Source organism: Ciconia boyciana, chromosome 2 (assembly GCF_034638445.1).
Source record: "Ciconia boyciana chromosome 2, ASM3463844v1, whole genome shotgun sequence".
NCBI classification, from domain to species: Eukaryota; Metazoa; Chordata; class Aves; order Ciconiiformes; family Ciconiidae; genus Ciconia; species Ciconia boyciana.
In genome coordinates, this window is record NC_132935.1 from 121689337 (window position 1) to 121713398 (window position 24062).

Here is a 24062-nt window from a genome sequence, read left to right on the forward strand (position 1 = left end):
TAACAATTATGATAATAACTAATGAAAACTAGTGCTTAAAACTAACCATATTTTGTGTGCTTTACCTGATCCTCCAACAATGCTGCACAGGATACACTTTAGAAGCAGGAATACAGATACTCAACAGGTTGCCTGCCTCGCTAAACCATCTTAAATTTGAATTAGAAATAGCATTCATATTTCATATCTGAGGATGAAAACCAACAAGAGGTACTGGATGCAGTCATTTCTGGTTTACCAGAAAGATGAGCACACATAAGGAAAAACTACGTGCTAGCTTCCATTTCAAACAAGCAATGCTGTTGCTAATCAGCAAGAACTTATGTCTTACTGAAAGGCTTTTGAAATTTGCTTTGAAGAAAAACTCTTGGAACACGCAAGTCTTCTTTCCTATTCACAGTTTCTCGCTGCACATATTCATTGACCACTTGCTCATATCCCTCAGCCTTGAAAAGCTGAGACAAGAACTCTGGAAGAGAATTTAAAAAAATAAGATGAAATATTATGTTTAAGCTATTTTTAAAACACTAGTCAGCATTTATATAAGCATATGTTCTTATGTGTTACAGCATGAAAATCACACAGGCCTTCAGATTTCAAGCTGTTCTATGCAGGCAAATTGCTGAATAAAAATCAATACAGATCTCCTTTAGAAACATCAACCTAAGCAGAAGAGCTTGCAAAACTGGGGCTTAAGCTAGTTACTCAGTTTAGTTTCCAAAACTTGCCACATCTCTTATTTTTATTGAGCCTTGTCATTTTCCTTGTGACTGACACCAGTGCATTTTCATTTTGTGCAGCTGACCTTCGCTAGCTGAATACATCACTTAGTTCAAATATTCCAAAGGTAATCCAGCCTTGTAGACGCATCTCTGCTTGAGCAAAAATACCACCCTGTTACCAGACATTCACATGCCATTGCTCAACAGAAAAATTGACAAAATGGCAAGTGGGTATGGTGGTACCAAGCCTCCACTAAGTCAAACTGAAAGTATTTTCCATAAACGAAAGAATCTTACTCAAAGCTATCTCCTTTAGGGAAGGCAGAAGTACCTCAGAAACAGAGTGACCTATGCAGCAGAAAGGGCTGCTCATGCTATTCACTTGTCATGTTAATCATCACTTTTCCTTTCCTGCACCTTGTTGCGTTTACTCAGGCAGTAATTTCACAATAAATTTAAGGCATTCTAAACTTGTGCTATTAGATAGAAAACAAAGACATGTCATTTTTTCACTGCTCAGGGGGATCAGCTCGATGAAATGGCTGATTATGTCGGTACAGGAACCCCAGCACTAGATGAGGTGGTGTGTTGCGGAAGGAAGATGAGAACACCCACTTTGGTGGTAGTGCAGGCTTGTATCAACCTAAGCCCACCATGAAGCCACGTGCACTGGTTGTAAACATAGTGTGTTCACGTAAAATGGGGGACCCACATCAATGAAATATAAATAAACAGCACTTAATTGTGGACCTATTGAAATCTCATTGTGAGGAACTTGCACATATTTCATAACACAAAATTATAAACATGCATTCCTCCACAAATTTAATACCATTTCAAACAGTGGAAGAATGGGGCTCTTTTTTTCCATGGTAGAAGCTCAGTGTTGTTCTCTGAGGTCAGACATATTATAAATAAGCATCACTGAAATCATCCCATGCAGCAATTACTTGGTGTACCAGTGTAGTGCTCAACAAATTAAAAATAGCACGGGTTGCAAACTGTGCAGAAATGATGGGAGACATGTTTCTAGTAACAAAAGAATTCTCAAGCATTAAGCAATATTCATATGAAAATTAGTGACATGAATGAGATCATAATGACTAAAAATGGGAGCAGAGGTGGTCCACGAGACAGCCACAGACCAGTCCAAGGCAAAACAATGGCTAACATGAGCAATACAAGATAAATTCTCTCTTTTCTCCTTCCTTCCTCTTCCTCCTCCCTACCTCAGTTCTTCCCCCAAAGCAAATGTGAATACTAGCAAGGAATTTCTCATTCAGAAACATATAAATAAAAATGGGATTTAAAATTCCGCAGCTAGGTCAGTCTCTTATTTGTTCCCTTTAGCATCCATTCTCTTTGTAAGAGCTAATTGTTTAAACAGAACTAAAAAAAATCACTCAATAAATAACAGTTCTAGAAATGCTTCAATGAAGCTGTATCACAGCCTGCATTATCTTAGATTTCATCATTGTCCTATAAAGAATAGAGAGAGCTCAGACAAGATTAATGTTTTTTATGTATCAGAAGCAATTAGGTAATACGTTATGTCATAAAATATGAATAACATTTACTTGGCTCCAAATTGGTCTCTTCAGTGGCTGTATTTTGCTTTGGACTAAGAACAAAGAGCCCCACAGAAATAAACACACAGCTTTTATTACACAATGCCCTATAATTGATAGGGGGAAGTAACAGTTCACTAAAGTTTAGCATGAGGAATTGGGAGTTAGAAGACGAGCTATAATCCCAACTCATTGTGAGAGTCTAAGCAAATTCCTTCATGTCTCTGTGCTTCAAATTCTCCACCAGTAAACTGCAATAATTACCTTCCTTCCTACAGCATTACAAGCACTGAACGAAAAACTGTTTAAATACTGTATCACACGGAAACGTTTTTTGCATCATCTTCACTAAAAAAAACAGAAGGCAGAGTGACCACAGCTAGTCAGTGCTATCTCAGCAGGATTTGTGCACAAGCATCTCAGCGCTGTAGTCATGGTTCTGCTTTAGAAGCCATTGACTTCTTCAGTAGACCTCATCTTGCCCACCAGGAATAGCCTTGCAAAAAGCATGATGCCAAGGTAACTGCTTAGCTGCTTCATGAAGATGATTGATTCTGTTACTGAACATTGGTCTTTTTCCCTTAGATAACAAATCTGAATGAAATTCAGCAAATTCAGAAACTGCTGTTCTTGGCACATTATAGCACATACAAGAAGCTTGTAAACAAGAAAGTGCTCCAAAAAGTCCTGCCAGTCTAAATACCCTCTTCCTCCCAAAAAGGATGGCAAATGAAGTACACCACGATTTAACAGTTCATTTGTGGAAAACAAAACTTCCATGGGCATGTTGACAATTCTCTGAAGCAAGTTTAAACAGAAGATTCACAGAAAAGAAAGCACTCTACAGTATGTCTTACCTTCAGTAAAAAAATACGATCTTGTCCCATCTTGTCTAACATAAAAGTTTTCTCCAAGTTTGCTGCCAGATTTAAACCTGAGCATTGCATGATCATACAGCCCGTAGTCTCTGAACAAGACACACTTGCCTGGTTTTAATACCTGTCACATAATACATATATGCTTTAATAAGGTAAATGGATTTAGCTATATATATATATATATTTATTTTTATACACATACAGACACATACACATATAACTAAGGCAAGGTATCCTAACACATTCAATACAGAAGTGATACATATATTGAATTCATTCCCTGTGCAACAAAAAAGTTGTATATAAACTGGATTGTCCGCTCTTAAAAATGCTTCCCCATGAACAGTAGACTACAAATAGTTTTAAGATACCTGTTTGTGTGCTGATCAACTAAATAAGCTTTTTGCAACATTCTTCAAATACAGAGGAAAGAAGAAAATATACAGTTTAACAATAAAAATTAAGTCCTAACAGGGCATTTTCTTTGTTGGGTAGTATACAGTCTAGCACCTGATTTTGCTTAATGATTAACAATAAAATTTAGAATACCATGACATCTCTTTTTTCATGTGAGAAAGAAAAATGTTGCAATATAATAAGAAATAAAAAAGGAACAATTTCAGGAAAATGGGTTGCGGTTTTGGGGGGTTTTTTTAATTGCTCTTTGGTAAAGAAATCAAGCCACAGAGTTTTAAATTTAGAAATACATGGTCATTGGCCATGCTGACTTAAAACATTTGATGCATGAAACCTTCCTACCTCATCAAATACCAGCTGTATTTGTTAGAGGAGAAAAGGAGTACTTGCCACTTGCAAGTCTGTGCAGAAACCTACAAGCGAGTTAAATGAGCCAAGCATCTCCACAGAGAAAACAATAATTAGCCTTTTCATGTGCACGAGCTAAGAGCCAATCCTGACTTTGGAAAACAGCTGGAGATATACCAAAAAATATAACATTCCCTTTTCAAACTACTGATGATAAAACAGGATATCTGATAATATAAAACCCCAAATACACACATATGCATAAATAAAAAAGAAGTTGACTATTTCCCTCTGCAGTCAATATATGACATCTCAGGGAAATGAGGAGACTCCATGCCCTCTGGAAGAAGGGGCAGGCAACTCAGGAGGACTATAAAGGTGTAGCAAGGCCGTGCAGGGAGAAAATCAGAAGGGCCAAAGCTGAGCTAGAGCTCAATCAGGCTGCTGCTGTAAAAGACAACAAAAAATACTTCTTCAAATACATTAGCAGCAAAGGAGAGCTAAGGAGACTCTCCAGCCCCTAGTAGATGGGGGAGGGAACACAGTGACCAAGGATGAGGAAAAGGCTGAGGTACTTAATGCCTTCTTTGCCTCAGTCTTTAATAGCAGGGCCAATTGTTCTCTGGGTACCCAGCCCCCAGAGCTGGAAGATAGGGACGGGGACCAGAATGGAGCCCCCATAATCCAGGGGGAAATGGTTAGTGACCTGCTGCACTACTTAGACACTCACAAGTCTATGGGGCGTGATGAGATCCACCTGAGAGTACTGAAGGAACTGGCAGAAGTGCTCACCAAACCCCTTTCCATGATTTACCAGCAGTCCTGGCTAACTGGGGAGGTCCCAGTTGACTGGAGATTAGCAAATGTGACGCCCATCTTCAAGAAGGGCCAGAAGGAGGATCCAGGGAACTACAGGCCTGTCAGCCTGACCTCGGTACCGGAGAAGCTGATGGAACAGTCATCCTGAGTCCTATCACACGGCATGTAGAGGATAACCAAGGGATCAAGCCCAGCCAGCATGGGTTCAGGAAAGGCAGGTCCTGCTTGACCAACCCGATCTCCTTCTACAAAAAGGTGACCCGCCTAGTGGATGAGGGAAAGGCTGTGGATGTTGTCTATCTAGACTTCAGTAAAGTCTTTGACACGGTTTCCCACAGCATTCTCCTGAAGAAACTGGCTGCTCATGGCTTGGACGGGTGTACTCTTCGCTGGGTAAAAAACTGGCTGGATGGCCAGGCCCAAAGAGTGGTGGTGAATGGAGTTTACTCCAGTTGGTGGCCGGTCACAAGCGGTGTTCCCCAGGGCTCGGTATTGGGGCCAGTTCTGTTTAATATCTTTATCAATGATCTGGACGAGGGGATCGAGTGCACCCTCAGTAAGTTTGCAGATGACACCAAGTTGGGTGGGAGTGTTGATCTGCTTGAGGGTAGGACGGCTCTACAGAGGGACCTGGACAGGCTGGATCGATGGGCTGAGGTCAATTGTATGGGGTTCAACAAGGCCAAATGCCAGGTCCTGCACTTGGGCCACAGCAACCCCATGCAACGCTACAGGCTTGGGGAAGAGTGGCTGGAAAGCTGCCTGGTAGAAAAGGACCTGGGGGTGTTGGTCAACAGCTGGCTGAATATGAGCCAGCAGTGTGCCCAGGTGGCCAAGAAAGCCAATGGCATCCTGGCTTGTATCAAAAATAGCGTGGCCAGCAGGACTAGGGAAGTGATCGTGCCCCTGTACTCGGCACTGGTGAGGCCACACCTCGAATACTGTGTTCAGTTTTGGGCCCCTCACTACAAGAGAGACATTGAGGTGCTGGAGCGTGTGCAGAGAAGGGCAATGAAGCTGGTGAAGGGTCCAGAGCACAAGTCTGATGAGGAGCGGCTGAGGGAACTGGGGTGGTTCAGCCTGGAGAAAAGGAGGCTGAGGGGAGACCTTATCGCTCTCTACAACTCCCTGAAAGGAGGTTGTAGAGAGGTGGGGGTCGGTCTCTTCTCCCAAGTAACAAGTGATAGGACGAGAGGAAATGGCCTCAAGTTGCACCAGGGGAGGTTTAGACTGGATATTAGGAAATTTTACTTTACTGAAAGGGTGGTCAAGCATTGGAACAGGCTGCCCAGGGAAGTGGTTGAGTCGCCATCCCTGGAAGTATTTAAAAGACATTTGGATGAGGTGCTTAGGGACATGGTATAGTGGTGGTCTTGGTAGTGTTAGGTTTACGGTTGGACTCGATGATCTTAAAGGTCTTTTCCAACCTATACGATTCTGTGATTCTGTGAAATTCGGAACAATCACAATTCAGATTGTTTACACCACCCTCTGGACAGGCCTATCCTAGTCTATCAACTAGCAAAGGCAGCCCAGGGACACAAGTCTCTCTAGATTAATGTTGATCTCTGAACACCCCACTTTTAAGTCACCACAGATCAAGTGTGTTTAATAATAATAACATACTAACTGCAAGTCACCGTATCTTCTGGAAGTCAATTTTGGTTCACTGTCATTCACACCTTATCAACACAGACATTTCTGCAATCCATAAACATTATTTGTAGCACACAACCTAGGAGCCCAAGTCACAGATTCAAAATACCTTTTTGTTATGTTGATGGCATGCATTAGACCGGAATCCAAACAACCTCACAATACCAAAAGAGAAAAAAAACACAACTGTAAAATGTATTTTAGTCCCGTATACTAGGTGAACTAACTAAATACATCCATGGAATATAGTATTAAAGATCACCATTGCAAGAGGGGTTATTTTCTCAGAAAAGAATTGTACTTTCAAGCTAAAAAGAAGGGAAGTGCTTTAAAGGCTGTAAAATCAGCTGGTTTACCTTGTAAATGTTCTTCAAGACAAGATGCATTTTGTCAGGATGAATGGCAGAAAGCACAAATATAAGTGTGACAACATCCACAGAATCTGCTGGTATATTTTCTAGAAGATCATCTTTGGTAAGATCACACTGGAACACTTTACATCTTTCAGTACTGTATAAGGCATTTTTCTAGGGAAATGAGAAGAGTATGCTTTCACTGAAAATTAGCAGCATTTGTTATTGCAAAAAAGCAAAAAAACTTGTGAAACTAATCAGTGGAGCAACACAAAACATGGTGGCAAAAGAACATTAACTTCCAACAGGTGACTAATGCAATCAGAAATTCTTTGCTGCATACTACAATAGTGAAACTACAACTACCAGAATAGTCTGTTCTGTGGAATTTGAGAAGGAATGTGCATTAAGACAGTTCAGAAAACATACCATTTCTGTTTTACCACTGCTTCTACTCTTTAAAAATACAGAAATATTATTAAAAGAAATTCTGTATTACAAGGCGATCAAAGTACAGCTCTTAAGCTACAAGCAGACTGTAAACAGTTCAGGTTCATGTCACATAACCTGCAGCTGGTATGTTCTAGCCCACAGTTTTGCTGGGTAAAAGGAAACCTGGTCTTGGCAAGAAAGAAGTTCAGTAAGAGCTGTGGAGGCAGACACCACTAAGTCATCCAAAACCCAGGGTACACACTCAGCCCAACCTCATCTTGCAGTGCAGCTGTGGCATCCCAGGGAGCTGCTGTCCCCTCCTGTTTGCCACACGTATTTCTTCCCATCTTTCCCATGAGACACGCAGCATGTGTCTTGTGGTTCTCGGTCACAAATATCCCACAAGAGAATGTTTTCAAATAACAGATACATAGAAATTTACCTGTGATTATAAACTTAATAAACCAGGAGATTTTTAAAGCCCAAAGACCCCACCAGCCTTGCTGGAAGACTTAATTTTGGACTGTGGTACCACCTACCTATGAATAAGTATAAACATACCTATTTCTAATCAGGCTACAAATTTCCTTAACAATAACTTTCATAGTCCTGTTTTCAAGATTCTCCTTGGGACTCCCTCTGCCCCACAAATATCAAAGGCAAGCTTCCATCCCAAACAAATTTTGCTCATACTGCACAGTCAGCAGAGACATAGTAGCGCTCCCAAAAAACACAGTCTTCACAAATCATGCAAGTAATATACATATATTACCATAATGCTACAATTTGACACTGAAAAAACAGGTCTTGAGCAATGATTCGGCTTCTTGCATAGAAGCGCCACTGAAATGGATCAGTCTCCATTTTTTGGCAAAATCTATTCTAACCTTCTTACAAAAAGAAAGGCAAGAGAAGTCTGTCGTTCCTGTCATTTGTCATTTCAGAAGCTTCTAAAGACACTCTAAAAGAAGTTTCAAATATCACACCAACCTTCACGTACTCAACAGCTCTAGGAGAGAAATCACAGGCATATGCAAAAATATTCAGATCTTCTTCTAAGAGTGGAAACAAGCAGTTCCCAACCCCACAGCCTGCTTCCAGAATGGTCAGTTTCTGATCTGCAAACTGGGGAGGAAGAAATCCAAGATAAAGCACATCATTTTTGTTTTCCTCATGATACGAGCAGAGACACTGTACAATCAGCATTTTAAAAGCTATGATAAATTTTAATTACCATTGATTCGAAAACCAAAGCAGCCATCCATTGGATAATCTGACACTACAAAACAGAAATCTTGATTTCTGCAAAATTACAAATATTTTCAGAATATAGTAATATTTCTTTAGTCATCTACCCCTTAAGTAATCAACAGATTGTTGTACCATTTCTGTCTTGTCTTTCATTCGGCTATAATGAACAACAGATGCATCTGGCTATTCCCCTTAATGATGTTTTGCAATTAGCCTGTAATTCTGGATGCTTTTCTTTAAAGTAGCGTTCTGAAGTGCACCAACCTGCATCTGAAAATGTCATATCACAGATAGACAAGTTGTCTATTTAGGACAGAACAAATATTCCAGATTTCATTCTTAGTATCCAGTATGGGTCAATTATAAGCTGAAACCAAACTGATGCATCTGATTTTGAGGAGGTTATCTTTGATATTAAGATAAACTACACAGGGCACTGCAAACTTAACATGTGACAGCTCTCACCCTAATGGCTTTGTTATAAGTATTATTGAATTATTTGGAAATAATAAATCCCATCTTTTACAGAGGAAGTGTATAGATCTCACCTCCCGACATGCTTTTAACTCTTGAAACTCTCTGGTTGTCCAGTGTCTGTCTTTGAAGAAGTTGGTGCTGTTTCTTTTGTAAAATAGATCCCAGTTCTTCTGTGCCTCTTTCTCCAGTTTTAGTTGTTTGAACTCAGACACCAAAACCCGATCTTTTGCCAGTCTCTCAGCTTCTTCTGGGCTAAGGATTCTTGCACTATGGCCTTTTTTTTGGAAAGCACCATCTTCAGTAGATGTTGTTATTATATTTAAGCAATTGGCTGATGTGTTTTCTTGGAACATCCTAGATTCTTTCACATAAAAGAAATTAATGCCAAAGACCCAAGGGTGATTTTTTTTTCTTTAGTGTATGTTTCCATCACTTAACTTAGGTAAAATAACTGAGGATCTAGAAGCAGAAGAAAAAATGAGAAAGATTTAGTGTGCGCTTATTACGATTTTACAGTGATCTGTCCTACCTGATGAACTGCAATGCCACCAGCTTTCTCTTCATTTCAGACCATCCAAACTAACAGCTGCATACAACATCACGCTGATGTCAAAGTTAAAGAAGATACTTAACAGAGTCTGCTGGTCTTCTCTCTGCATCCTAGAAAGCTACCTAACAAGAGAAAGATGGTGCAGCTCTAAGCTTATTTTCACTAAAACTGACTTTAAAAGGAAAGCATGGGAAGAAGAAGAAACCTTTGTTTCTTGTTAACCTCAGTTAGACCACCTCAGAAAAATCATAACTGAAAAACAGGTGACATTTAAAAGTCCCACTGAAGTTGATGAAACAAACTGTATTCACGTTAGCATTTCTCCTTCTTGCTCTCACCTCTGTGAGAAAACACTGGTGAAAACATCAGCATTTATAACACCATGTCACTCAAACAAGAGAGTAAAACCAGTACTGTGGCCAAAATAACCATAGCCAGCCTCTGTCAACACTCCTTCCACTGCCTCCTCTTGAGGATCTACACCGGTTTTAACAATCACAGGTGGTTTTATTTTCAGAAGTTAACAAAAATGGAGCAATGAAAAGAGTTCTGCATAGGCTGGGAAGGGATCCAAATCTTTTCCCTGATGTTAAACTAGTTCTGACCTCTGCCTTGCCACAAACATCCAGATCCTGGAAGATGGCACATGTGAATTAAATCCTGCACAGCTCAGTAACTCCCAGGGAAGCCCAGGCAGCCAAAGTGTGCCACTCATGTACGCCAGTGCCCAGAACTGGGCATTCTTGTCATTTCACCAAAATGGAAATGAGAAAAACCCAACAATACCCATCCTAAAGCAAAAAAAGGAGTAGTACTTCACTTACGTATTTTATCTTACATGATACAAACACGAATGTAAAATACAAACGTGTGCAAATGAAATAAAGAACTGTCAACATTTTGTCCAGCTTCACAGGAGACAGATGACACTCTCTTTTTCCTTCAAAAACAACAGAAAAGGTTACAGAGAAGAGGCTCCCTTGAAAGAAAGTCTCCTCAAGAAGAACAGATCCTCAACAAAAAGCTTGATCAGCAACATTTCTTCTCTGTGCCTGGCACGCTACAAAAAGATCAACGTTTATATTTCTTCATAGGACAAGCTAGAAAAAAAAAATCGGAGTTAGTCCTTTCGCTGACCCATTTGCGCTCAGAAAACGCTGTGGTGGGAAGTTAGCACGATGATAAACACTGTTTTAGCAGCCTATGTTTAAGCTGAAGAGCCTTTTAAAAGGTGTTTAATCCAGCCCTAAAACCGCAAACAGGTAATACCTCTGCCCAAGCCCCCGGACCCCCACAGGGAAACCGGCTTCCCTCCAACAGCTGCTCCCTCAGAGGGGCCGGGGCCGGGGCCGGGGCCGGGGCCGCCACCCCCGCGCCGAATACCCCGGCAGGGCAGGCCCCCCCTTGCCCTGCCCTGCCCTGCCCTCCCGAGGGCGGGGAGCGGCGGGTTCCCACCTCTTCCCCGAGAGACGCCCCTCCAGGGACCCGCGCCCCCTCCGCGGGGACAGCAGCCCCTGCTCGGCCCTGCGCCGCCCGCCTCGCCTCGCCGTACCCGCCGCCGACGGCCCCGGAGCAGTTTCCTGGCTGCACTCGGCCCCCGGAAGGGCGCCGGGCGGCAGCGCACGGAGGAGAGGAAGGGACCGGCCGGGACGGGAGGGGACGGGACGGGACCGGACCGGGGCCATGAACGGCTCGGCGAACTCGCTGCTGGACAAGGAGGAGCACCCGCTGCAGCTGGGCGAGAGCTTCGAGCGGCGACCCAAGGCCTCCTTCCACACCATCCGCTGTGAGCGCCGCTCCCTTTCCCTCCCGGCGGGCCCCGCCGCGGCCGCCTCTTCTTCCTCCCTCTCCCCCCTCTCCTCGCGTCCCGTCCCCCCGCCGCCTGCCCCGGCGGCGCTTCTCCTTCTGCCGCACTCACCCCTCCTGCCGGCGAGCCGCCTGCCCTCGGACCCCTTCCCGCCGGGTGGCCCCGGGGCGGGGGGCGGTACCTGCCCGGCGCCCCGCCATCCTCGCCAGGGTTTCCTCCCGGGGTCCTGCCGCGGCTTGTTCCTCGTTAAGGGCCGTCCCCTCCCCGCCGGCCTGCGGGGGCCTCCGGCCCGCCACGAGAAAGCCTTCCTGTCGCCCTGGCCGCCCCTGCTCCTCACCGCCTCCTTCGTGCCGCTGCCTCAGGGCTTCGTCCCCCCTCAGCTCCCGTCTCCCGGCCCCCTCAGCGCCCGTCTCCCCGCTGTCGTCGTCCGCCCCCCCCCCCCCCCACAGCGCCCATCTTCCCTCCCACGAGTGTTTTCCCCGCAGAGACGACCATCCCCGGCGGGCAGCGTGAGGGGAGAAGGGGAAGGTGGATGCCGGCCGAGAGCGCCGGTAGGGAGGAGGTTTGAGGAAGGCAGGCAGGGGAGGACGAACGCCTTACGCAGTTTTTAATGAAATGCATATGAATCGCTTAGGAGCACAAAGCGATCCCCTCCGTGAGGGGGTGGCTTGCCATTTTATTGTATTTTTCTAATGGGAGTTGCAGGACAGGTCACCGCAGGCCCCGGCCTGGCGGGAGCGCCTGGAGAGGAGCGCGGCTGGTCGGCAGCCCAAGCGCCCGCAGTTTGATTTTTAACCGGTTATTTTCGCGATGAGGCAACGCGTAACCCAGCAGCCCCGTCCCTGGCTGTGCCGACTGCAGGCAGCTGTAATCAGTCACTTCCCCGGAAAGCGAGCAGAAATTTCTGAAATGCATCCAGTACTGCCTAATAAGTGTAAGATAAAACCTGAGGTAGGATCTCGAGCAGTTAAGAAGTTTTTGAATAATTGGAAGAATATGTGTTTTTTTTAAAGACACCAGGTATTATTCCAACTGCTCTATTCTAGCATTGGGTACATTTCATTTCATATTAGAAGATCGTTTGGAAGAGGAGCTCGCTGTATCTCTGTATTTGAATTCTGTGGGCAAGAAATTGCTTTCTCATCCCCTAAATGAGCCCAGGATTTAAAATGAGTAGTAAATCACCAACAGTAAATGAAAGTAATACTAAACTTATATTTCAGTAGCTTTGTATTAAGGTGGGGAATTTATATGCTTAACAGTAGAATTTTTTGTTTTATGATGTATAATCTAAGGCCCAGTCTCACAGCCCAGATTTACACACTACAAGTAAGTAGTTTTGGTGATATTAGTCACCTGAGTGCGACTTGAAAGAATAGCTTTCTAGATTGAGCTGTTACTCAAGCAGATGGTCAATGACTGAGGCAAAGCTATTTTGCTCAATAGTAAACTCTGTCTAGTGGATTAACACTTAAATTTTGTGTGTTTCACCCCTCTGGTTATACATAATTCCACCATGCTAAAAAATACCATACCATATGTTTGGTACTTTTAAGTGTTTATACATAACACTGAACAGTTTTATCCAGCACTAACATACTAGCAAATCTCCATTTATAAATCAAAATTTTAAAATAGCCCAACTATCAAATGAATGAGGTTGTTGTCTGATAGTGTATGAATTGAACCCAAGCTATATCCAGATAGAAATACACGGGATTTCTAGAATTGAAAGTGCTTCAATAATCAATTTCTTGAGGGACTGCAAAGCCAAAGCTCTTCAGACTGCAACTGGAAGAATGCAGTTTTATTTCAAAACAGCTTTCTGTGTGCTGTATTTTCCATCCGTGACTTTCAAGTGAGATCCTTTCATTTCCTGGTTATAAATTTTTTTTCTAACTGTTGATCTGGAATGATTTATCTGGGATCCAAGCATTATATTGTTCCTGTAATCCTCTTCACACAAACTACAATAAGAGGATTTTGTAGGCTAAATTTGTTTTGGCCTTCTTAAAATGCTTCATTCCTTTCCATAATGTTTATGAAATACTGTACTGAAAAACTGGATTATCCCTGGAAAACTCATCTTAAAAACATATGACTTTTGGAAAAAGGACTATGTTTACATTTGGAGGGACATGTGCACTCCATCCACAGCAAGATTAGCCAAGCGCATACACCTAGGAAGCTAACCAAATGAAAACAATTTGTTGAGTGTTTAGTTAGAGTAACTATATTTTGCTGATACCTAAGAAAGAAGTGTGATAGTGATATTCCTTTTAATTTAGTGACTGCGCTGTTGAAACTTGATCCCTTTTTGGCAAAGACGCTAGCTCTTGTACAGCTGGTTTGTTTTATTTAGCAAGCTTGCACATAAAGTAGGTGGGAAACAATAGCTAGGAATAGATTGCTCAGATGAAAATGAAGGGTGTGATTTGGTCTGGCAGTTAAGGCATGAGGATTAAGTCAAGTGTGCCTGATTCTGCTTGTTGTGCTGTCAAAGTAAAACTGAATTAGACATTAATGTCCTCTTAATGAGAATTTATTACAAGCTGAGGTTTTGGGTTTTTTTCTGCAAATGTGCTTTTCATGGTGGAATTATATTTTACATTTGTTCTGAGATATTAATTTCTTAACTAATGCAGTAATTAAAAGCCTCGATCATGAATATGATTGCACCTCTTCATTCCAGAGATGCTAGAATTGAATAGAGGCTTATTTTAAAAACAAACAAAACAAAACAACCTATATCTGTCTGATCTTATTTCACTTTATCTAAATCCTCTGTCAAAATATTACAGGTTCTGATTGTTTTGGTTTTTTTTTTTTTATGGCTCATCAGCACAACAGAATTACGAGGAGAAAATACTTTTAAGTTAAAATGTTCTTAGTTCAAATAAATACACTAAGCAGAAATGCCTTGTTTGGGAGACAAAGCATTCTATACAATGCAGCAAAAATACTTAAAACTAGGGTTAGTTTAAAGCCATTACAGTGTCTCACCTTAGTCAAGCTTTCTATCCACAGTGGCTTTGGACTAGCATGGAGCCTGCTGAAGTAAGATCAGAATCTCTTTCTTCCTCGTAAGTGATATCTGAGGTCTCCTCTACCCTTGAGGTACTGTGGAGGCAAGATGGCTGTTAAATAGCCAGAAATATCAGTAAGGCTAAATGAGTTGGTGTCACTAAATTAGTTGTCACAGAGAGAGTCCTCAGGTTTGGAATTGGCAGGAGCCACACAGAGCCCTGGGTCTTGAAGTTGATACTCTTTTGAGATGCGTGGTACAGTTTTACACTTGCCTGCAAAATTAAGTGTCACTCAAAGCCTGGGGTTTGGAGAAGTCTGCTTTTGGTCTTCAAACACAAGGTCTAGAACCTTATTTCCATTTTAAAACGGAAGTTCAGAATCTGGTACCATCATATGACTGGGGTGCTGACCATAGACACATTGTACTGGTGCGTTATTCCACCCCTGCTGTAAACACTAGTGTGTGTTTTAGCATTCCCTATAGTCACAGTAAATGTGCAGTGACTCTTTGCAGGGTAGGATGACACTTCTGAAGACTGTAAGAAACGTAATCACAATTATTTTCCTCTTTAGATGATTTTAAGCCAGCATCAATTGATACATCTTGTGAGGGGGACCTCCAAGTGGGTAAAGGAGATGACGTAACAATCACTTTGCCACATATTCCAGTAAGTTTGTTATATATGTGTCCTTGTTTACTCTCCAAGAAATCTGCAATGTAGTTACAGTCTAATGTAAATGTTATTTTCACTTTCATATTTCTTAATACAAGTGGGTTCAATATTTGAGCAGCCAGACTTGTAATGTGTTACCTTAGGAAAGGACTGTGCAATTGAATCTTTGTAAAGGATTATATTTGTAAGCTTGCAGTCTGTTCTTTGCTTTTGATTCCTTCCTTCCTGCTCTTCCTTGAATAACAAGAAGACTTCTACTGTTAGCTGAAGCTCTGTATCTGGTTTCCATCCATTTTTAGTGCTATGGCTTAATGAAGAAAGGCCCAATAATTTGGGCTTTAGTCAAGGTTTGATATTCAGAAGCCACAGGTAGGCCTGTAAGCATATTCTTCCCATTACTAAAACACGTACAGGTAGCATAGAGGGTTCCTTGCCTTTAGCTTTATCAGTGGAAGTGAGGGGGGCTGTTCTGATGAGTGGCAATGAAGTGGTTTCCCATCCACTTCCTCCTCAAATTATGCCATAAAGATCTACTGTGTGAGGATGGTGGTCAAACAGTAATAAAACAAGCGATCAAACTGTTTATAGGTGCAGCTGTTTTGTAGTTGAAGGTTCAGTGGTTTCCTTACCAAAACAAAAGAAAGTGCTTGCATGCTGGAACTGGATTTGTTTATTAGCTGAAGCTAATGCTATGTGTCAAGCCAATAAACCAGAATTCACAGACATCGATGGGTTTGGTGATTGCAGGGGCGTACCAGTCAGTTTGGAAGCCGTGTGTCAGATCCTTTTGGTATTGTTTATTCTCGCATGTTGGTGTTTTTAATTGGTAGGTTATGGTACTGTGATAATTCTCACTGAATGAGGCTTTAGCCTGCTTCCCCCGCTTATTTATATGGCTTTGGTCACCTTTAGTGCTGCAGGAGGTCACATACTGGTTTTTGTCTATAAAAACAATGAGCATGGTAGTGCTATTTGAGAGCAGGTAACAATACAATTAACAGCAGTGGCATTCATCTTGGATTGACTGGGAACAGTGTTGTTCATTCATCTTTTGTGTTGAACAGCAGCACTTGTAATGTCCCTTTCCGAATCTCTGTACTGATGAGTTTAATTTGATTGTCTTCCCACGAGTATGAACAACTTTAAGCTCATAGTATGCTTTGGAGGCTTGGGCAGCTAACTGCGCTGAACGCAGCCACTGTACCTATGTTGTTCCAAGGCAGTGCTGCCTGTGTTCCAGACAGAGAGCTGGAAAATGCTGAGCATACTGGAAAAGAGTGAGAATTTTTGAGATCGTTTCATCCTGACAAGATTTACTGAATTTCTTGGATCCTGCTTTGGTTCTCAGTTGCCCAACAACTGGATAGGATTCAGATTCTAAGTTGTTTTTTGAAATTGCCTGGTCCTCAGGATGTCTCTGATAATTTGTTCAGTGGAGATATTTTGGTGTCCCTTGCTGCTTGGATAAAGTGAAGTACTATTTCTACATGTAGATTTAGTGGCTTTAATATTTGATAAACAGTCTTGGTTGGGGAAGTGAAGAATTCTGTTTGTTAAAAAAGCCTCGCATGAAAACAAATTGATTCAATGTCACCTGTTTCAACCTACCTTCTTCTTCTATCCTGTAATCAGCAGAATCTGTAAGCCAGTGTTATTTAGGCACTAACATAAACCCTAAACATTTAATTTAAAGTAGAATGGTGGGACTGTTAATTTGCTTAAGCAGGGTTCCATTTCTGCTTATTTTTTTAGTCAAAATCACAGCCTTTGAGTTAGGAGGCTTCTGGGTATCAAAATGATAGCCAACAAACTTTGATCAATTTTCATTAAATTTGTGCATTGTACGTTTCCTGACTTAGCTGTCAACAGCGAGCAGGATTTGACTTTCAGCTTGCCTTTTATTTTCTTAAATGTTGCTTTCCTCTCTTAAATGTAGGAATGATAAAAATGTAACATGCCTTTGAAGACTAGACTTTCTTGAGACATCTTTTCTGAATTGTATCTCTGTCTTACTATATCTTTGTTGGGAATGCAGATTTTTCACCCTTACTGTTCCAAAGCCATTTTAAATTCAAACATATTCTATTTGTTAGCAATACGGAGAATAGGAATTGCATTCTGAGTGATTAAAATATGATTGTTTGGGTTTGCTACTCAGAATAAAATGTAGAAGAGTGCCTTTTTTCCTTTTCTCCCTGATTTTGGTTGCTTTTCTACAGCATGTGCAAAGGTGCATGTGAAGAAACTTTTTTATTTATTTTGTACCGTAGCTATACATTACAGAGAAGTCTGAGAAGGTTTCATAGCTGAGAATGTATTTCTGTATATTCCCTTTGAGTAACATGTTCTTTTTTGACATGGCCAGATGTGTGTCCATGCTGCTATGTGCAGATAGACCATAGATTCTACCTCCTGTAACACCAAAACCAGGTGTATGAGCCAGCCCCTGCATGCCTGCAGTACAGCTAAACATAATCTTAGCAGTATCAGTTAGCCAGCGTGCACCACCTCATGAGTTTGTCTTTATTGCTTCTTAGTCTAAGCCATTAGACTTTATGGCTCTATGCAGCATTGTGTGGACTTGGGGACTTTCTGGAAGGCGTCAAAATACCCCATTTGCTTTTGAGAAGACATTTTGGTTTAATTGCATGGCATCTACATGCTAATCTGGCTTTGAAGAAGGCAGCTGTTCTTACATAGTTTGTGACAGTTGCTTGTAATCCACTATGAAAATACTGCCTTTCAAAATATATATATATATTTATTAAATACAAAGCAGTTTAAATTATTTTTCAATTGACCACATATTTCTTTAGGCAGCAGTTCTGCTACACAAATAATTAGAACTTTATTTCTTATCCCAACCCAAGATTTCCAGAGCAGAAATGTCAAGAAGATTTCTGACACTTGTCAGGGCCAGCTATGCAAATTCAGTTATATTACCATTTTGGCAATGAGAACTGTAAATAACGGCAACCATGGAGAAGATGTTTTGTCACTGCAGAGACACTTAAAATGATGAAAGACATAATATTGCTATGAGGAAATGTCTGATCTACTGCATATAACTGTATTTTTCCCTTTTAATGAATGAATATTTTTTGTAGGAACTAAACATTAACTGCTGAGCCTCTTGGTCAGAACAATACATATATTCATTTCTCTTAGTGTTTATAAACTTTTGGGTAGGGGAATATAACCAAACAGATGTGTGCTCTTTCTTTGATACCAGGGTTCAACTCCACCAATGACTGTGTTTAAAGGAAATAAAAGGCCATATCAGAAGGACTGTGTGCTTATTATCAATCATGACACTGGGGAATATGTCCTGGAAAAACTTAGTAGCAGCATTCAAGTCAAGAAAACAAGGTAAAGCTGGGGACAGGGCTGTTGATAGGATTATTTTTTGCTGAAGTTTCTTCTTCAGACTGTCTTTTGAACCAGAACTCAGTTTTATTTTATTTTTTAGTAATGTTTAATTACTAAGCCTTATGGGCTTTACATGGCCAATTATCTTGTCTAAAAATGCAAATAGGAGTGTGAATCCAAGAGTAAAGAATTTGTAAATTCTCCACTGCTGAAAGGCTATAATTATAGTTTGCAATGAAACACCTCTGATGATTTGAAGGTTTGGAAGCTGGCTGAAGGATGGGATGTGTTTTGGGAATCTCTAGTTAGCTGGAAAAGATCATGGAAATATTAGGCTGTCAAAAGGATTGTTGGACTTTCTATGTTTGTTCCCTACAGCTTCCTGTGGGAGTCAATAATATACTCTTAGGGAACAAGAAACACGCATGCCTGTATTGGATCAGTGATACATAAAGTGGAGGACAAGTCCAAAGCCTCCAGCTGCGGTGGGGGGAACTGTAGAAATAATGGTTATGAGGTTTTGCCTAGAAGAATTGCTGAGGCCAGCTGCTACAAAGTGTGCGGTTGGAACATTTTTAGTAGTCTTGGTGCTCTGCAATTACCTGAAGTCTCTGGATCATGTTCTTTCAGTATCACTGGACCACAGGTTATTGAGATGTAAAGAGAAATCAGTTATTCAAACGTCTCGTGAAGGAGCTCTTAAATAATTTTACAAGTTTTACATTAAAAAAAAAAAAAGAAAAAACACTTTATTGCAGCGTAGAACTTTTAGCTGCTACAACTACTAGAAATGTGGGTTGCAGCTCATCAGCAGTTGGCTGGAAGTTTGCCAAGAACACCTTGAGTTCAAGGTAAATGAACTGTAACACTGCTCTGAATCAGTGATGTGAAAACTCATCCATGTGGCATTCATCTTGTCCAGTGGATATGAGCACATCATAGATGAGATTTGAATTCCTAATTTAAGTTCTGCTGGACTTTGTCCATGTGAAGCTTAAGTCAGAAAGGAGCAAAGAAGTGCAGGAGGGCTTGGGTACAGTGAGGTGTTTGGATACACTGAGTTTTGGCTCTGGTGAGGTGAAAAATATTTCAACTTTTCTCAAGCAGAGGCAGGGTAGTAAAAAATTGGGGATCCCTGTTTTGAGGAATAGTGCTTTGCAAAATCATTCAGTTTTCTAGATCAGAAGTGTCTTTTTTTTTTTCATGGCTACTTTGATCTTTAACAACCTGTTGAAACTCTGTGGGAGCAGAGTTTTTAGTGTTAACGTCCTGATGATATTCACAGGGGAGTAATTGCACTTATTCTACATAAAACCTTCTGTAGTTCCAAGAGCATAATTAATACTGGAAACAGTCTTCTGCTTTTACCTTTCACTTGATACAGTGAGTGTATTCCCAAATCCTCACTTCTATTGTAAATGACTGCGTAAGCTGTATTAATGTGGTATCTAATAGCTGCATTTCAGTGATGAACGAAGAGGTGGTTCTGTGCTTAATTTTTGAGGTTGCATCTACAATTCAATGAGGCACAGAGATACTTGAGTTAGTGCTAAATGTACTAGCTCAGATACCAGAAGCGGCTTAGGTCAAGTCCCAGGAAGTTCCACATGGGCTAGTTTAACTTGTTTCTAAGTGGGATTAGCTCACAGGCACAAAGTGTCACACTGCTGAGCTGGGACCCCCCTAGAACCAAAACTGAGTTCTAATATCCACATAAGCTGCTTCTGTGCTACACTACATAAAGCCATACCCCCAAAGGCTTTGGTGTTAAGCGATAAATACACCACACGCTTTAACCTTGCTATGGTGTACCATAGAGGGACCTGGATAAGTATTTTGGTTTGGATTTTTTTTCTGCCAAGGATATTGACTGTCCTACAATCTCAATCGCATCATTGATTCAGTAAAGGGAAGAAATACCTGATTTGAATTGAACAGTTAGGCATAGCGTTATTCTGGATACTATTTCCCACTACGGAAACAGCTTAAACTATTTTTAAGGGATAACAGCAAATGAATGAAAAACGGGAATTAAATGCTTGCATGCTGTATTTAGCAGTAAGAATGATTGCTCTAGTCAGGTTGACCTCTAAGAGAGTTCAGTTTGAGATGATTTAATTGCAAGTGAGAAAATTGTTTCTTTTGCTGTGATTGTTTTAAGCAGGATTTTATGAGTGGATTTGTTTTATCATGTAGTTACTTTAAATTACTATGATTGCTTATTCTTTTTTAAAAATACAAATACTAATTGCTAAATTAAAGCCTTCATTGTTCTTCAAGTAGAGAATTTGGCACTGCTGAACCACATCTGGATTTGAAAATACATTTTGTAAGGCTGTTGCAGTGTAGTTGTCTAAGCTTATTTGTTATTGAAAGCAAGTGTTGTGTACAGAAGTCTGTAATTCACTGTTTATCTTTTATAAAACAAAGTAGAGATCTTTACAAAAGGAAGTCACAGATGATGCATTAGTACAAGGATATTGGAAAAGCTGAACATGGTTGCACAGTACTGCTGAATGTCTCTGGTTGTTTTTTCAGAGCAGAGGGCAGCAGTAAGATCCAAGCCCGAATAGAACAACAGTCTGCCCGGGCATCTCAGCCTCCTTCACAGTTCAGAGCCCCAACCAAGCCAGCAGCTGGACCTAAAACTTCTCCTTTGAAAGATAATCCTTCGCCTGAGCCTCAGCTGGATGACATTAAGAGAGGTAAAGAAGGGTTTGTAGTTTCCTGAGTTTTGGCTGGTTTTGTCTTTCTTCTTTATAATAAAAACTATGACTGTGCAATTTATAAAAACGTTAGAATGTTCAGGGATTAAAAGATGGTACTTGACAGCTGGTTTGTCATCTTTATATCTTGTTTTAAGGCATCTTAGTGAATTATTTATTCTCTTCTGCCAGCATAGATATTTATACTGCAGTCTTCTCTGGCATGAGAGAACTTCCTCTTTCTGGATAATTTTCCCTCTTCCAAACTGTTTCCCTGTTCTGAAAAGAAGGCAAAATAAGCATGAATTCAGAAACCTGTAGCTGAGTGCTAGACAAGTTGAATGGGTGTCTTGGGCAGCAACAACAATGAAAGCTAATGGTCCAAGATGTAGTTACGCAATCAAGTAACTTGGACAGAAGTTATTCCTGCACTGAGTAAGGTTGGAGCCATTTGCCAGTGGGATGGAAGGGCTGGGTGGCTGTGTTCCCATCACAAGACCTGGAGCTTGTGCCATGCCAAGTAGTGCTAGTAGGGGAGGGATGAGAGTGAACAGCCCTGCAGTTTCCCCTTTACCACAACCACTCCTCTGCAGCTTTGATCACGTCTGCCATATAGTTGCTATACTTCTATTAAAGTACATTGAAGGGATGACTGGCTCAACTCGGTCTCCTGCTCAAGCAATGCTTTGTCTCAGTGTTTTGCTGTGGGCAGGGCGCACTTTCTTTGCCCACGTCCTTCCTTTCATACTGGTGTGATATCTGGTTTTGCTGTGGATAACACAGTCAGAATGAGGAAGACTTTAAAAAATTTTTATTTGGTTCTCTTGTGTTTCTTGTCTGGCACCAGATGCAATTATTTTATTTTAAGATTGTTCTTTCTGTCTAGTATTCTTTCCTGGGTCTCTTTTTCTTTCTCTTTTTTTCCTCTGTCCCATATAGCTATTTTTGCCTGTAGACATAGCCTATGTTAATTGCCCAGACTATGTTAATTACTTAGCAGGGTATTTTTTCAGTTCATGGTAATCACTAGGTGACATTTTTACTGCTACGCTATCTGTGTGTTTGCATAAGTGCTGACTGGTCTCACTCTTTCGCAGCAGTAGTATTTTCAATACCTGGACGCTGGTCAGCAGACAGAATCAACGTCTGAGAGTCTGTTAGCTACAGTTCCCTTAGCTGCATTGCCATTTTTATTTTCTGTGTAATAGGTAAGGAGAAAGATAACAGGTGATATATCAATTTAAAAATTGAATCAGTTGTGAATTTTAAATGTCTTTTCTTGTAGTGTGTAATAAGTTACTTAACCATTGTATACATACAGCAACTTGTAAAGGTCATGTTATAGTGAAATAATTACATTTGTCTGGTGTGACATCTATTCTACAAAGACCATTTTCTGGTGGTCTAAAATATAAGTCACGTTGTTTAGAACTGTCCTAATAATTTTTTTGCCACCTGATCATCTTTTATTGGAAAGTACCTCCAAATAAATAACCTGTAGAGTTTTGTTTCCAAAATCAAGCAAAAGAACACCTGACTTGTACTAAAAATAGGACTTCAAGTTGGTGTTTTATAGGGAGAGTCGTTCAAGGCCTAAAAAGAGCGCAAATACCTGGGCAGGTGTTTTTTTGCTTACAGTTTATGCTCTTTATAATTTTTTTCCAGCATTGATTAGCTAGAGCGTCAGCATGAGTAAACCATTTATATCATAAGAACTGACTTGGGAAAGGTAGAACTAAAATGGCACCATTCTACAATGAAAATAATTGATAAAACTTAACTATAAAAGCTGTGAGATGGTCTTCAGTCCTGTTACCTTCCCTTAACATGTCTTTTTATGAACAAAAACTTGTAAGTTCTGAAGAGACTGTGTTCTTTCCATTCAAGCAGTAGCTTTCCTTCTGGGTGAAGTACCTCCTTTGTATGAAAGAAAGATAAATATAAAGCTGAAATTCTGTGTTTTTTCTGTAATGGACACAGCACAGAACTTACAATCCCCAAAGGAGGTGGTTGAAAGGATCTCTGGTACTATGACACTCTTTTGCTCCCAGTATGCCCTACTTAAGGGTGTGGTAAGACATACAGCCCTCGTGATGTTTATCAATAGTTTTAAGGTAACCTCAGTGTAGGTTTCTGCTTTCTCCCGGTACCCTCAGCTCTGCATTCCCATAGCTCCCCTTACAGATGAGATGGGAAATGAACTTTCAGGTAGGCCAGTTCTCTGTCCCATTACACAGCTGTCCAAACACAGTGCCTGAGGACAGAGTCGGAGCATGTGAGAGTTGAACCAGTCCTTGCCTTCGTGCAGAGAGGCCTTTGGGAGGCTGTGTCTAGGGTCCTGCATCAGAAGAGTCTTTTCCCCTGCAAGCTTTTATACTGTCCTCCTGCCTGAAGGGAGGAAAAGAAGAGGGTAAAAGCTTGTTCTTTTGAATACTTGTCTACATCTGATAACACTTCATTAAGCGGTGAATGTTTGCACACATACACCACAATACAGCCATTTATGTGCATGAAATAATCAGTGTTTATCAGACATATTTGACCACAACAGAAATGTTTTCAATAACATTGACATAATTACAGCATGCTGTACGTGGGGAAAAAAAAAAACAACACAGAAACATATTTCTGGTTTGGAGACTGTAAATTCAGTGCTTAAAAATCTGAGCAGATCTTGTTTACCTAAAATGCAGCTGTAGTGTTTAAGGATTATGCCATAGCACCGTGTTTGTCTCTCAAGAACACCTCAATCAAATTTTTTGCACTTCAATGTAAAATACTGCCCCTTCTAGCTGCCATCTCCGCATGCTCAAAGTGCCAGTATCAAGCTGATTTCTCTCCACCTTGCATACCATTATTAACAGTAAGCATTCTGCTATAGGCATACAGCCTTATCCTCCCTAAAGCTGAATGACTTTATTTCCAAAAGTTCATGGTATTCTTGCAGCCCAAGGTTAGGGCTGTAGTTAAAAATTCTGCATAGACTATTGGAATTGAGAGAAGAAGTAA

The 24062-nt window shown here is 41.0% G+C and overlaps 2 protein-coding genes across 9 annotated transcripts in view; one reads left to right on the forward strand and one right to left on the reverse strand.

Moving 5' to 3' along the window:
- On the reverse strand, positions 1-11582 carry METTL6 (methyltransferase 6, tRNA N3-cytidine). Of its 8 annotated transcripts, XM_072853874.1 has the most exons (7): positions 10437-11045; positions 9451-9524; positions 8993-9282; positions 8184-8318; positions 6765-6935; positions 3148-3289; positions 1-469 (listed from the first exon to the last, which is right to left on the reverse strand). In XM_072853874.1, exons 3-7 carry the CDS (start codon positions 9272-9274, stop codon positions 321-323), a joined length of 879 nt encoding a protein of 292 aa, XP_072709975.1. In that variant the 5' UTR covers positions 9275-9282; positions 9451-9524; positions 10437-11045; the 3' UTR covers positions 1-320. The 8 variants fall into 8 exon arrangements, with proteins under 8 accessions (XP_072709975.1, XP_072709977.1, XP_072709976.1 ...); XM_072853876.1 differs by lacking the exons at positions 9451-9524; positions 10437-11045 and adding an exon at positions 11390-11582 and having other exon boundaries at positions 8993-9380; XM_072853875.1 differs by lacking the exon at positions 9451-9524 and having other exon boundaries at positions 8993-9380; positions 11024-11152.
- EAF1 (ELL associated factor 1) overlaps positions 11124-24062 on the forward strand; it is a 20547-nt gene continuing 7608 nt past the window's right edge. Inside the window, exons 1-4 of the mRNA XM_072853877.1 lie at positions 11124-11257; positions 14879-14973; positions 18212-18348; positions 20887-21053. Coding sequence (XP_072709978.1) covers positions 11155-11257; positions 14879-14973; positions 18212-18348; positions 20887-21053 — 502 coding nt within the window. The 5' untranslated portion in view covers positions 11124-11154. The remainder of the gene's footprint in view (positions 11258-14878; positions 14974-18211; positions 18349-20886; positions 21054-24062) is intronic.